Source organism: Rhopilema esculentum, chromosome 7 (assembly GCF_057945365.1).
Source record: "Rhopilema esculentum isolate cy_ngs chromosome 7, ASM5794536v1, whole genome shotgun sequence".
Lineage (NCBI taxonomy): Eukaryota > Metazoa > Cnidaria > Scyphozoa > Rhizostomeae > Rhizostomatidae > Rhopilema > Rhopilema esculentum.
In genome coordinates, this window is record NC_142821.1 from 11206947 (window position 1) to 11221065 (window position 14119).

Here is a 14119-nt window from a genome sequence, read left to right on the forward strand (position 1 = left end):
ACTTTATATAAATAGGGAGGGCATATAAAAAACATAGGTTTACTAATATCATTTGACTTTTCATTTTTATGCTCCAACAACATTTTTTATCTAGATCTTTTTTCAACAACCTTCCTTACGCCAGTGCCCGCTGGGCCGTGATGTTTCCCTGACTCTGCGGAGATCAACAAAAATAACGAGTCTCATATTCTAAAGAGAAGTCCAGGTTGCATGTTATCAGAAATTGAGAAACTTCTTAGTTTGTTGAAAAATTGTTTTTATCGTTTTTTTTAACTGCGATTCAGGAAACAAAATCCCACTGACATCGTCATCCTGTTATAACACCGGAGCATCTTGAATCATTTTACTCAGGCTGTCCTCTCTTGCTATCAATTTTAAACAGGGGAGGGAGTGTGCAAATCGACCCACAACGCATTTGCGAAAACTCCTTTTGTTTTTTAGAAAATAATCCCTTAAACTCTTTAGAAAAACACTGTAAGAAAAATTAAGTGGGCTGTTTGGGAAAAGTGAAACATCCCTTTAAATGTTAGCAATTGCCACTCCGGATCAATGTTTTTAAAACATACAATATTTGTTTTTCTGTGCTGCTAAAGTTTCGTTAAGGACGTTTGAAACAAAAAAGAACGTTTTCTTATTTTGCCAACCTTAAATCCTTGGAAATTTTTTTAACTTTATTTGCCTGGCCTTCATGCACTGGCCAAGTTCTCTTTTTGTAGGAAAAAGTCACACAAAAGAGAAACAAGTAATTTTGTTTTATTCTGACAATTTGCTAAATATAAGCAGGCAATTTTTTTTAATCATAAAGATGCATATAAATTATTCTTAATTTGAAAAATCACGTTTAAATTACAAATGTTACAATATGATACATTCATTGTCTAAAACGCTAGAAAGCATTAACAAAATAAACAGCCCAAATACTTTAATGTATTATTAAATAGTATCTTGATACATAAACAAATCTGCTTCTAATAAAATAAACAAACCCATTATAAAATACAATTTATCGAAAATGAAGTGTTCATGTGCGAAGTATCCTAACTGGAAAATTTCTCTATAGAGTTCCGGTGTGACGTCATCAAAAATCTATTTTTAGAATTGTTTATTCTCTACACCATAATCTGAAAGAAAGGCAAAAAATACCTCTCAATCGGCAAAATTGAGTGGATATCTTAAAATTGGGTGAGATATGGTTAATGAAAGATTTCATGTTTGTCAATGGATTGTTGTTATTCTGGCTTGGTTCTACCCTGGGCGCCAGCGCCACAAAATTTCGAGCAGGGAAATTAAAAATCATGCGGAGAAGCAAAGGAGCACTTATCTTAGAGGAAGGTAGCTTGGTTCATAAAATTTGAACCAAGGCCAAATCAGAGGTGTTTAATAGAGAAAGAGCTTGTGCTCATGTGGCTATATCTCAGCCCATTTGTAACACATTCAGCTTATTTTTCATATTGGTGATATTTTGTAATGCTCTTTTGGGATATATGGTCAAAATTGAAAAATTCTAAATATCGACTATTGTGACGTCACTATCTCGGTACTCCGTTGGTAACAGTTGATACACTTTCACGTGTAACCAGGTTTGCGAAATTTATCTTTTTGTACATATCAAAAAGCACACTACGACTTCTTTTGAAAACATACTAAAACTTCTCCAGCAAAGAATCACGAACTTTGTATAAACTATTATAAAAAAACTCTTTCAGCTGCAGAATGTTTGCCCTGGACCCTTTGAGGCCGCAATGGCCTATCGATCGATCAAGAATGGCAGATTATTGATCATGTCAATATTAACCAACCAATACTACCGACAAATACATCACAGGAAAGCGGGAACAAGTAGGATTGCTATTTTCAGACTGGTAACATCAAAGCGATGATTTTCATAGTTTGGTCCAAAGCTCTGTTATAGAAGCAACAAAGAACGTGTAGAGTAATCTTTCTTACAGCAGATATGGAGTTCTGGACGACTGTAAACAGCGTCAAACGGAATCTGTATTCAGATTTACAGACTTCACTTTGCACGTCGGGAATCGGAAATAAAAATTTACATAGCTTCCTAAAGAAGACGGCCTAAAATTTAGCAATTTTCTCTTCAGGGGATATCAAAAACAAGAATTTTTGGAGAAAAATAAATCCATATACTTTAAACTCTGATCTGAATTTAAGGCTTAATTTTAAACTTCCTATGGAAAATTTATCTGTGATACAGGATAGTGGGCAAACAAATTGCGACGTGCAAACTTTTTCAGAAAAATTATTACTAACATCTGGCACAGAACACTTTAATGAAAAAGCAGGTCTGTTTGGGGTTGGACCGGAGGGGTGTACAAGGAGGTAGTCATTCCCGAGTATACGAGGCTATGTATAACCCTAACGGTATATCGTCAACGAGAATGACACTCCAACCCCCCTTTCCCATAACCACCCTCTGTTCAGTAGAGCAACTGCTCAGACGAGCTTGCATAAATTTAAATAAACACTTCCTTCTCTGCTCTCTTTGCAACAAAGTTTTCCGAATCCGGCTTTCGTCCGGATTCCCTCATCTCTTCAGGGCCAATTGTCACTGCGTATCATTTGCTGGGCATGTAGCTGCATGTTTGTGAGCAGGGAACTTTAACAGCATCGAAAATCGTGTGTTGTAATGTGCTGTTCCAAGCGACAACGCATATTCCAACTGCCATAATTCCGGGCAGCCCATTTTTCCACTCGAATTTATTAGAATCACACCAAATATACAGAAATTATTATAGATTATGTTTACCTAAAAGAAAAAATTAAATTTAATTAGCACCATTTTCCAAAATAACGTGCGAAATCGCCAAAATACAGTTCACTTTTAATTGATAGTTAAATAAGCAGATTTCCCTTCAAATAATATTATATTTATATACATGTATGTACACCAGCAATTTGGGGAATTTATCAATTTGGGAAATTGCCTAATTTATAATGCTAACTTCGGAAAAGTAGCGTTGGAAAGATGGCAATTTATCATTTTCTTGTTGTAAAGAAAAAGTTGGCGAAATTTGGTGATAATCTGAACTGGCAGTTCTCAAGATCTATCCTCTACATTAAACTATTCACATCTAAATTGATTATAATCTAAATTCATTTTTTGCCTGTCTCTTCCAAACCGTATTTAGGTTAGGCTTTGTCATTTTCAAAATGTAAATCGTCGGGTACATAAATAAGAGTATAGAAAGAAACCCAGGATTACTTACACCAGGCATGGAAGGTCTTGTGGCAAGTTCTCTCTGACTTCGATTTCCCTCATGACAACTTCGTTTGGCTTGCAGATTTTAAATAGGCGCTAGGGATTATAATACAAAGAAACGTGAGCTCATTTCAGAGAATCTTCAAACCTCAATCAGGAAAACTACATATCACCTAGTTGGTGCAATACAAGATTTCATGAGACATGCTGCATGCAAGATTTGGAGTTTACCAACAAATTATTTTTTGGTACGTTTTAGGACAAGAGACCATTTACAGTGATCTCATGGGGGAAAATCATGTACTCGTGGGGCCATGTCTCTGGCAGCTTGTAACTGATCTAGTGGATTTTGCACATCAAAAATTTTCTTAGCTGACGAAGTTCAAAGTCCAGTTTTGACTAAAGGAACAAATCATTAGTGCCTATGATTCAATGATTTGATAACATTGATTTTCCTTTGTTTTAGGCAAAAAGAACTCCATTGAATGTAGCTATAACCCTAAAAAACTTGACTCAGAACTTGATCCACTAAAAACTATATCTGTGAATAAGAGCTATCAAGAGGATGTTATTGCTACATATATCCAAAGAAAAAGAGAAAAAATTATGTGATTTCATCCGAAATTGCCACTCTGTGATAATAAACAAAATGATGGTGATGGTATAGAAAGTGACAAAAATGGCAATGAAATTGGACTGAATCAAAGCACACTGACCTCTTGTAATGGTCCTTTGCCACCCAAAAGTGCAGCTATGAATCCAAGGGGTATGCAGATCATTGATGCCACAGCTAAAAACCAGCCAAGAATTTCTGCCCAAGCTGGGTATTTATATGTTGTATTGTATGAAACGCCTTGCCATTTGACAAGACTGAAAACAAAAATTGACCCAATGATGATAGGACAGAAATATTTCCAGCATAACGACCACCAAAGGCCTGGCTTTTTGTTTGTCATAGTGAAGACATTGTGACGTAAACGCTCTGAGCCATAGAACCATCCAATGCAGATTGATTCAAAAAGTGCCAAGAACAGAAGCGAAACACCACCTGACTGCCAGTCAAATAAATTCAATACATAAGCTCCAGCCTGTGGAAAGATTAAAAACTTAGTGTAAACATCAGAGCAAAACTCCAAAACTTAGAAGTTTCTAAACAAACAATTTCCAACTGATAACAGTTGAAAAGATATATACATAAACATACACAAGCAATACTGTTATAAACTAACTTCTCAGTGCCTTGGTATTGAAAATTATCAGAATTTGAAGCTCTGCCACTCTGGATTTGAAGCTCTGCTATAAAATGCCTTGCTTTTTTAATAACTAACTAAATTGTGAACACAATATGGTGGAATTGTATAGAAATTGAAAATCCATGAAATAAGAACAGATTTTGCACAATTTTTCATGTCTCTTACTTTAGCTGAACATATATAAAGAAATGAAAAACCTAAAGGAGCCGAAATAAATTTAGTAAATCAAGAAGTTGTAAAATGAAGGTGCACATACCCTGGTTACATTGGATAGCCCAATTAAGTAGCACACAATGGAAGTTATAAGGATAAAGATCTCTTTGTATTTTCTTAGAAGTCTTGGGTATTCATCTGATATACCAGTGACAACACATTCAATCATAGCAAACTGAAAAAGAATAATTTGGATTACTAAATCTTTATTATCAGGAAGAGTCTCTTGGTTTCCATAAAGAGGAGAAGAAACTATGAAATATGTAATGACAGCATGGGTTGACAATTCTAGTGAAAATGTACTCTCTTGGAGGAAGACCAGGAGTTCATTCTGTGGTCTCCTGCATGTGGCCCATGGTCTCCTGAAAAGGTACACTGGTGACAGGGGTGGACAATTCAAGTAAAAATGTGGTCACCAGGCTTTTACCCAGTCTAGTGACAAGGGGTATCTCGCAGTTAGAAATTGGTTGTTCCGGGTGCACGGCAGACTGAATTGTCCACCCTTGGACAAGGTGAAGAAATTAATGGTACTTCACAAAATCAAAAGGAAACACAGTCATCGCAAAAACGAAAGTGAAGGTGAATAAAACTTACCTCACTATCCAGACCCAATGTCAGCAACATCAGGAAGAACAATATTGCCCATAATGGGGAGACAGGCATCTGTGCAATGCCTTCTGGGTATGCAACAAATGCCAAACCTGGACCTATGACAATAAAATAAACATTAACTTCAATGATATATTTATTTCTCTTTGAATAGGGAACTGCACAAAACTGTAGGCATTATACAAATTGATATTTTTTTAAACCAGTTTACGGTGAGTTCTTCAAATATCAAGCCTTTATTTTGAGATTATCATAAATGGGATATCTTTTATATAAGGTCCTTTCTAGACCTGGTCTATATCACATAAAATGACAGGATGCCATTTTATGGAATAACAAGCAGGAAAAATCTCCTATTATAGGAAATCCAAGTTGCCTCAAAATTGCTAAAAGTGTCTCAACTCTTGTGCCTTTAAAAAGGCAAAATAGGATAGTAATTCAACATTCTTATTCTTATATTCAAAATGTTTCTGTATGATTGCTAAAAAATTGCTATTGAGTTTTTCTGTAAGTTGAGCTGATCTTCATCTGTTATCCTGAAGTTAAACTCATTTCTTAGTTACTATAAAGCTCCTAACCTGATGAAGCAACTTTCTCAATTGGTACTTGCAGCTGATGAGACATAGCTCCAATGACACTGAAAATGACAAAGCCAGCAAACACACTTGTGCCACAATTAATGAGTGAAACGGTGACAGCATCCCTGAAAATGTATATTTTTACCATTGAATGTTTTTCATTTTAAAATAAAATTGTTAATTTGATTAAAATACAAAATAAACATAACAACAAAGGCTTACACCATGGAAATATAATCATTTTCAACAGAAAGCTATGCAGAGAGCAAAGAAAATAAGGAAAATGCAGGAAATATCTGTTGACAAGCGGGTAGACTAAAACTTAATCTCTGGATTCTATTTCATTTAATTGCCATGAACCAGCCAAGACAATACAAAATCAAACAATATTTAGAATATTAATCCAATTTTAAATATTTGAATCAATTTTGTTGTTAGATGTCTAGTACAGATATTTCCTTGGATTAATAAGATTCAATATGTGTACAGATTCTTTCTAGTATGTACAACATAGACAAAAAGCAATATGCTGCAATGAACCTTGTAAATGTGATGGTGGAATTTGATTAAAAAATGTGGTCATGTTTATATCTTTCTCCCAATTAGCCAATAATATAGATCAGTGCTTCTCTTAGGAAAATTTTCCCCCAACAAAACAAGGAAAATTCTTTTAAGGCACTATTTCCAGTCAGTCACCCATTCAGAAATAACAAGCTTTGTTGGATGTTTGTGTGTAAGAAATCCCTAAGAAAAAGTGTTTTGATTAACAGAACAAACGCCCTTTGATTAGTCTAACCAATTTGAATTGAAATGGTCATTGCAATTTGTGGAGACATATAGCTTTGGAAATATGGGCCGCAAAGTAGTTTGGAACATACCTGAGACAATTGTTGTTGAACTTGTTATAACTGCCCATGGCAACGAGAGAGCCAAAACCAACTCCCAGCGAATAAAATATCTGTGTAGCTGCTTTAACCCATACCTGGAAAAAGTCAACATTTCAATCAATCAATCAAGTTGTGATGAAATGGTAAGATTCAAATTAGGCTAGTAAATTAAGATTTGCAAAACTAGTATGAATTGCTGTTAACTAATTCTTGTTTGAAGATATCAGTTAAGTACCACATTGATAAAAGTAGTGCTTAACTTGTATAGATTGTTACTTAACACTTTGTTAGATTTAGCAAACAAAAGTATAAAGTTGTCTGATGATCAGCATGTGCTTAAAAATGTGTGTAACAATATCAAATTTATGTCTTTTAAGCATCATTCTTATGGTTATGCTTTTTGATAAACATCAAATGTAGTTGCATTGACAACTAATGATTTTTGTTGAGATCTTTGGAATCTTAAAAATCTTGGGAATCTTTCTAGGAGAAGTTACTAAAGGTGGCAACATGTCATTGACTATCATAAACATATGGACCAAGTTTTCGTGTTAGGCAACATCCCATGCAGACCGTTGAGCAACTAATTTCTATAGAAATCACCTAAAGGGTACTTTTGAATATTCAACTGCTTTCAAACTGAAACTGAACATTTAAGTTTGACACCCTTTGCTTCTTTGTACATACTGTTAATGCAGAACCACATTGCCACCTATTTCTATTATGAAAAAACATGTTCCATACAACATTTAACTTGTCTTCCTGGTTCACAAGGTTCATCCTATGCCAAAATAACAAACAAAGAGCCTCTAGTTGTGAAGCTTTGTCAATTTGATTAATATGACACACAAGATAAGATCATCATTTTAAGAAAATCAAACAAACAAAACTTTGTTCTCTACAGTTTTTTTCTCAAAATATATAAAAATGTTGAAAATAAATAGGTTTTTAGATGAAAATTAACCAATTCTCATAAAGAATTGGTTAATTTTCATCTTTTCTGGCAAAAGCCCAGAAACAAAGGTCAGGAGAAAAACAAAATGTAATTTGTTTAGTACCTCTGGGTCTTTCAGCTTCTCAAAGTCTGGGTTTAGGTAGAATTTGATTCCATCACCTGCTCCTTCTAGAGTTACACCTCTTATAAAAAGTGCAAACAGGACCACATAGGGAAATGTTGCAGTGAAATAGACAACCTAAAACAGAAAAATAGGAAGTAATATATAAATTATTAAAATAAATTTCTGAATAGTATATATATAACATATATATCTAGACAACAAACATATTGGTCTATTTTGAGCTATCAGATTTGAAACTTTCATAACATTTGCAAGTGAGTGAGATATGGTGCAAAATCTAACATCAAGAGATCTCAAAACATGTTATTATTTGGCATACCTAAAACCGACCTCGGAGCCCCTACATGATCCCTATCCCCCTTATCCTTAGAAGAATATGACTTCAACCGGAATGCTTTTGTCTCTGGAAAAAGCACACAGAACTAATTTCTGTTTTCAGGGAAGCATTGCTAATCTATGTCTGAAATACCTTAAGTTTTAACTGAAAAATAAAACTCTGACTCACCTTTCCTGATGATTTAACACCTTTCCACATGCAAAAGTAGACAATAACCCATGCTGCTAAAAGGGTCAATGCAAGCTCCCATTTTATGCCACCAGTATTTCCAATATCATCAGTTAACTCAAGGACATAACGTCTGTTACGAAAAACAAACACTATCAATAACAGTATATTTTTTCCACAGACGTAGAAAGACAAACTGATCTTAGATTCAAAGTATGATGCTGAGCCACGACATTGAACTGTTTGATTGGCATTTAGATCACATGTTTAAAATGATATTAAGAGCAGTATGAAAAGTAATGCTAGCATTAGCATTAGGGAGAGAATCATTACAAATCTAGAAAAGGCACTTTTGGATTTCTTTTCATTATGGGTCTCAGCCCTCTCACTCAAGGCATAACATATGCAAAGCATAAAATTCGAATTTCTTGGAAAGATGGCATTTTCTTATGATGACTAAGCAAAGTGCCTGATAGTTTCATTCTTATTTTGGATCTAAAAACACACTTTTCTTTTTTAAGATCAGGAAAATATTTTCTTCACATCTTATGGATTTGGATGCTTCACATCTGGTGCTGAATGTAGAAATCAAGGGTGCTTTTGCATTTAATAGAGATGGATCTATGCATCAAAGATCAGTGCTGAAATAAAGGCAAACAATCATAAAAATGACTAAAGTAGTGAGGAAAGATTGCCATTAAATAAGCGTGTTTTTAATAAGGATTGAATATAGTGACTAAAAGGGTAAAGTACTCACTCCCAGTACTCTGAGCTTGGGGAAACCCTGGTAGCTGACTCATAGAGGTATTTGCAACTTGCGAACGAGCCATTTGCAAGATACTGAGCCTGGTAGTTGATGTCACAAGTAATGTTACCGGTCATATTTAGGACACCATTTGTTGGATGGGTTTTATATGCCCCTTCAACACATCTTGGGGTGTTCCATTTGTTGTTACAATGTCTCCAAGGGACATCAGAACGAAATGACTCAAACAGGTAGTAGAGACACCATGCAATGATGACATTGTAGTAGATACCAACAAGAAGGGAGACAACCAACATTGCATAACCAATACCTGTGAATTCAAAAGTTTTACAAATGTGTTCAATGAAACAAGTTAGGCATCATGAGACATGTTTTTGCTTTAATATGGTGACTGATAAGGGCTCTGTTCAGAACTGAAATGGTTTAGATTTGTTTATATTTTCAACATGGAATAGTCAAAATTAAAGAAATCTATCCAAGAACTAAACATGTTTGTTAATGTCATCCTTGCTCTGAAATTCATAAAGTTTCGCTGCCTTGAAAACAGTGGTGGACACCTGGGGCAAGGGGGGGGGGGCTGTTGCCCCCTACTACTTTGGAGGACAAAGTTTTTGCTCTAAAACAATGTGAAAATATGATGTCACCTTATTTAAACATAGGCTTGCCCCCCTAATATTCCACCAAGTGTCTGCCCCTGCTTGAAATTGGCTTCGCAATATGCACAAATACATGACTTAATGAGAGGTTACTCCTTTTCAAAATCGCAATGAATGAAGAAAACCGAATTATGTATATCATAATATTAAACTAACTTCAAAGATTGGAAATATAAACTTCAACAATACCTGAAAATGCAGGACAAATTGCTTTCCAGCAACTGATAGGACCAAGTTGCAAGTACTGTCCCACTGAAAGCTCCATAAAGAACAGTGGCATGCCACATAAGAAAAGAAAGAGTATGTATGGAAGAAGGAAGGCACCTGAAAGAATAAGTTTTGTACATTAGAATAAATAGGAAATTTAGTATATATATATATAGTAACAGACATTAACAGTGTTTTTGATAATAGTTGTATAAAGACCCCTCTTGAATATGCCATCCTTTTTATACAATCAGTTTGAAAAAAAATCTGCCTATTTATAACAACCTTTCTGCATTTTTTTGAGCAACTATATGTAGTATCAAATAGTTCCACACAATAACTTCTTAGCTATTAATTATTTTTCAGATTAGTTTTTGGTGTTAAATAAGCCCACTACTTTAGAAGATTAGAGTTTTGAATGCAAGGTACCCAGCCCCTTACTTCTATAAGCATTGGTTTGGGACCATGGTGGTTGCTCTGCCTTCAGGGATTAACATTGAAAGCTTTTGCAAATTTATACTACTCTTCTGAACTTAGAATGTTACCAAGGATAAAATAGTTTTTATCCAGGAAATTCATGACAAGAATATCCAAAGGCCCCTGCAATTTCGAAAATACTATTTGAAAGTTTTATAGCCAGTAAAAACAAGTTTTGTTGCATTTTTGGACCCCATCTTGGGAACAATAACATTCTACCTGCACAAGTCACTCCAGTGGCCTGTTTACAGCTGATTTCCAAAAACAAAGGCAAGAGACATGCAGTATTCAAAAAGAAACTGCTTTCAAATTTTGTTTTTTTTCAAGATAACATCGGTAGTACACAAAGCCAGGCCCGAGTCCAATCAAACTGCGATGACTGGCACCCCACAGCAACACCGCTGTCAAATCAATATTGAATGAATTGTGTAAAGAATGAATTTAGCAGGAGTCAACTCAAATATTCAGCAGAAAGTCGTTTCCCTTAAATTATTCAATTCCTTGCTTTGAAAGCTGGGGCATCAGAACAATACCCTCTCCATGTGGTTAGCGATAACTGGAAAATGGCTCCGTAGTGATTTTGAGGACGTAGTGATTTTGAGTATTCATGCGGGTTTTTCCCCACGTGTTCTAACACAGCAATAGTTGGCATATATTCAGATTGACTTTGAATAACTCTTTTGAAAAAAGTTATAGCTTGTTTTGCCTTTCATCTTGAAAGCGGAGGTAAAACTTCGGAAGCACCGAACCCAGAATGAGAGATGACAAGGATCAACGGATTATCCATACAATGATCCAACTATCGTTTAAGTAACATCAAATAACCCATGGATCAACACCGGGGACCTTTGAATCGGCTTACGCTGCATACACTAGCATACTCTAGACTTAGGTTTAATACATCAAAGAAGAAATTTTAGAGCCGCTAGTCTTTGCACCGAAGGTGGGCCTAATTCTGGTTCAGTTTGTCCGTTCGGCTCAGTAGCCTAAAGCTCCGAATGCTAGATCTTATCGCCCTTGCTACATCCTTAATATTATGAACATATCAACGAATGCAAATATGGGATAAATTTGTGAAAATATGTGAAAGATGTGAAAATATGGGATAAATTTCTTTGAAAGAAAATACCGTGAATTTATGAATCATGGCAATGTTTTTGTGGTTCTAGATAAAATGTCGTGTTTTGCCGGTGCCAGCAACTATTAACGAAAATAAATAGAAATGCAAACATTAACCATGTTTGTAGCATCCTTGTCTTTCGTTTCAATGGCCTTAAAGCGGAAGGACATTGTGCCAGTGTCCGATCGATGTGCCAGACTGGTGGAACCACTTAAAACTGAACCCAAGACTGTCCTTAGCTTTACACGTGCCTAAATGCCCTTCGCCCTCTCTCTCCTTCAGATCGAGGGTCAACCCATTTCTTCGTGACTTTTTGGTGTCAAAAACCTTTGGTAAAAATTCAACAACTTTTTTGGTACATCAACAAGTATCTTGCTTAACCGCTTATTTATTTGCAAATAAAAATGCCAGCAGTTGTAAAGAGCTCATTCATTCATTTTGTTGATGTTAACTGCTCTGTTTACCCTTCGTTGGACTGGTTGTCAGCTCGATAGAAATGACATTTATCGAATTTATACAAACAAGTGGAATAATAAAACACTATTTGCTTCTTGAATATGAATTGTTGCTTTAGATGGTATCAAGATCTTGATGATGTTATAATTTGAATGGTATAATTAAAGGAAAACGAAATGGGAAAAGCATAGGTATTCTCTAGGTGTTTCCTTGTCAGAATCCAGTTCTATGTACGCAAGAACTGGCATGACACGAGATGTTGCATGTTTTTACCACCGAAATTATGTCAAGTTCTTGTCCTCATGCCGATGGAAATGACAGTACTTTTTCCCTAGAAACATATTTGGTTTCTGAGGATGAACGTATCGAATGTACCTTTATACTTACATTATTATAAACAGAAAGCTCAAATCTAACCGAAAAAAGAAGAAACTTTTTCATTCAGTCTTTCATTCAACCAACGGATCTAAAGTCAAAGCAATTCCATTCATAATTTTTGAATCGGATAATTAGACTGACACATCGGAAGCGTGGGCAAAATTTTCTCAATATAAACAAAAGCACGCTATAAAAACTTTAAAGAAATATGCGAACCGGGAATAACGCCAAATAACTCACCTCCTCCGTTCTCGTAAGCAAGATACGGAAACCTCCATACATTTCCGAGACCAACAGCATAGCCAATGCAAGAGAGCATAAAGTCAAGTTTGCGTCCCCACTGCTCTCTCTCCTCGATATCTTCTTCTTTCTTTACACCTTTCTCATTCATTACCGCAACACTACCGCGGTCGTTTAATTCAATCTTCTCCTCCATATTCACAGCTTTGTGGTAACTTCTCGATTGAAAACTAAATAAATTTATCGGACAGCGGCCTAAAGTATGCTGCGAGAAATCAAGCTGCGAGAAGTGGTGCCAACATCAACACGCAGTGACTTTCCCGAACCCTCAGTTTGTTTACACTAGACATCAGCCATCATCTTATATCCTTAAATGACGTCACTATGAGCATGTTCCGCTACGGCGCCATCCAATCAAATCATCGATAAAGCTGGAATGTCGTGACGCATTGCTAGTGTGTGGAAGGATACGTCAACATAATGTACCACCGAATTTACTAGTAAAAGGTGTCATTCACATGTCAAAAGCACATTGTCAAGAGATTGTTGGCATACCTGCCATGTCCATCACACAAAGTCAGCTGTTTCTCAATCAAACAAAACGATTTGTCCATTCTGCAGGTGCACGACTGTTTTTCGGGAAAATGCGGTTTTTTGACATTATTTGGTTGTTCCGGAAATTTTGGCTACTTGATCATAAATTGCAGAAAGATTATTTTTTCCTTCTAAAAATTATTCCCACTGCACCCCTGATCGCACCCCACGACAACATTTCAAATAATCCCGTTTCTCACCTTACTCGCAGTGGTGTGCCTAGACAATTTTGTTTGGGGGGGGGGGCGTGCAAAAAAATGACCAACTTTTCTTGTTTGACCGACCATTTCTACATAGAAAATTCATTAACAATGAAAAAAATGATCATATACACACTTAATGATAACAAGTAAGAGCAAATGATGGCATGAAAGTATAAGGAAATTAAGTTTGCGGAAACTAATATTCCTGGAGTTTGCGTTTTTGGGTGAATCCATGAGCACCTTTTTGCGAAAAGCAATTTAGAGGATGCAAAAATTAACTTAAGTTTCTTTTGAGAATTAAGCTTATAAAATTTCCTCTAATCTATAGAATTTTATAAGAATTAAAGGGCAAATATGGCTGGAAAGCTGCGGAGATTTCAGAGGCTCTGGGGCAAAAGGGAAAGACGATGCCCCTGCGAGCGGAGCGAGCAGAAAATTTTTGCGACAACACACTTGAGATAAGCTTTATATGCAACTCAGAAAAATACTTGCAGTTATTTCTTGCAGTCATTTCTTATAGTCGCTAGCTTGCTTCTTATAGCAAGTCATTTGCAATACACTCTTTTTTGTACTAACTGTTTTTCATCGTGTTCTTTCGGACCTTCATTCTGACGTTTTATGCTTTGAGGAGTGTCAGACGAAAGAGCTTTTAGTTAATATGTTGTAAAATGTTTGCTTTTT

General features: G+C 35.7%; 1 protein-coding gene across 1 annotated transcript; it reads right to left on the bottom strand.

The window, feature by feature from the left end:
- Window positions 1-745: 745 nt before the first annotated feature.
- Window positions 746-13015, bottom strand: LOC135683088 (sodium- and chloride-dependent GABA transporter 1). The gene is made up of 12 exons (XM_065198245.2): window positions 12642-13015; window positions 9953-10087; window positions 9099-9417; window positions 8342-8474; window positions 7816-7950; window positions 6749-6852; window positions 5871-5995; window positions 5278-5390; window positions 4727-4858; window positions 3934-4305; window positions 3225-3313; window positions 746-2764 (listed from the first exon to the last, which is right to left on the bottom strand). The coding sequence occupies exons 1-12, from the start codon at window positions 12835-12837 to the stop codon at window positions 2761-2763; spliced, it is 1857 nt and encodes a 618-aa protein (XP_065054317.1). The 5' UTR covers window positions 12838-13015; the 3' UTR covers window positions 746-2760.
- Between the last annotated feature and the right edge of the window lie 1104 nt (window positions 13016-14119).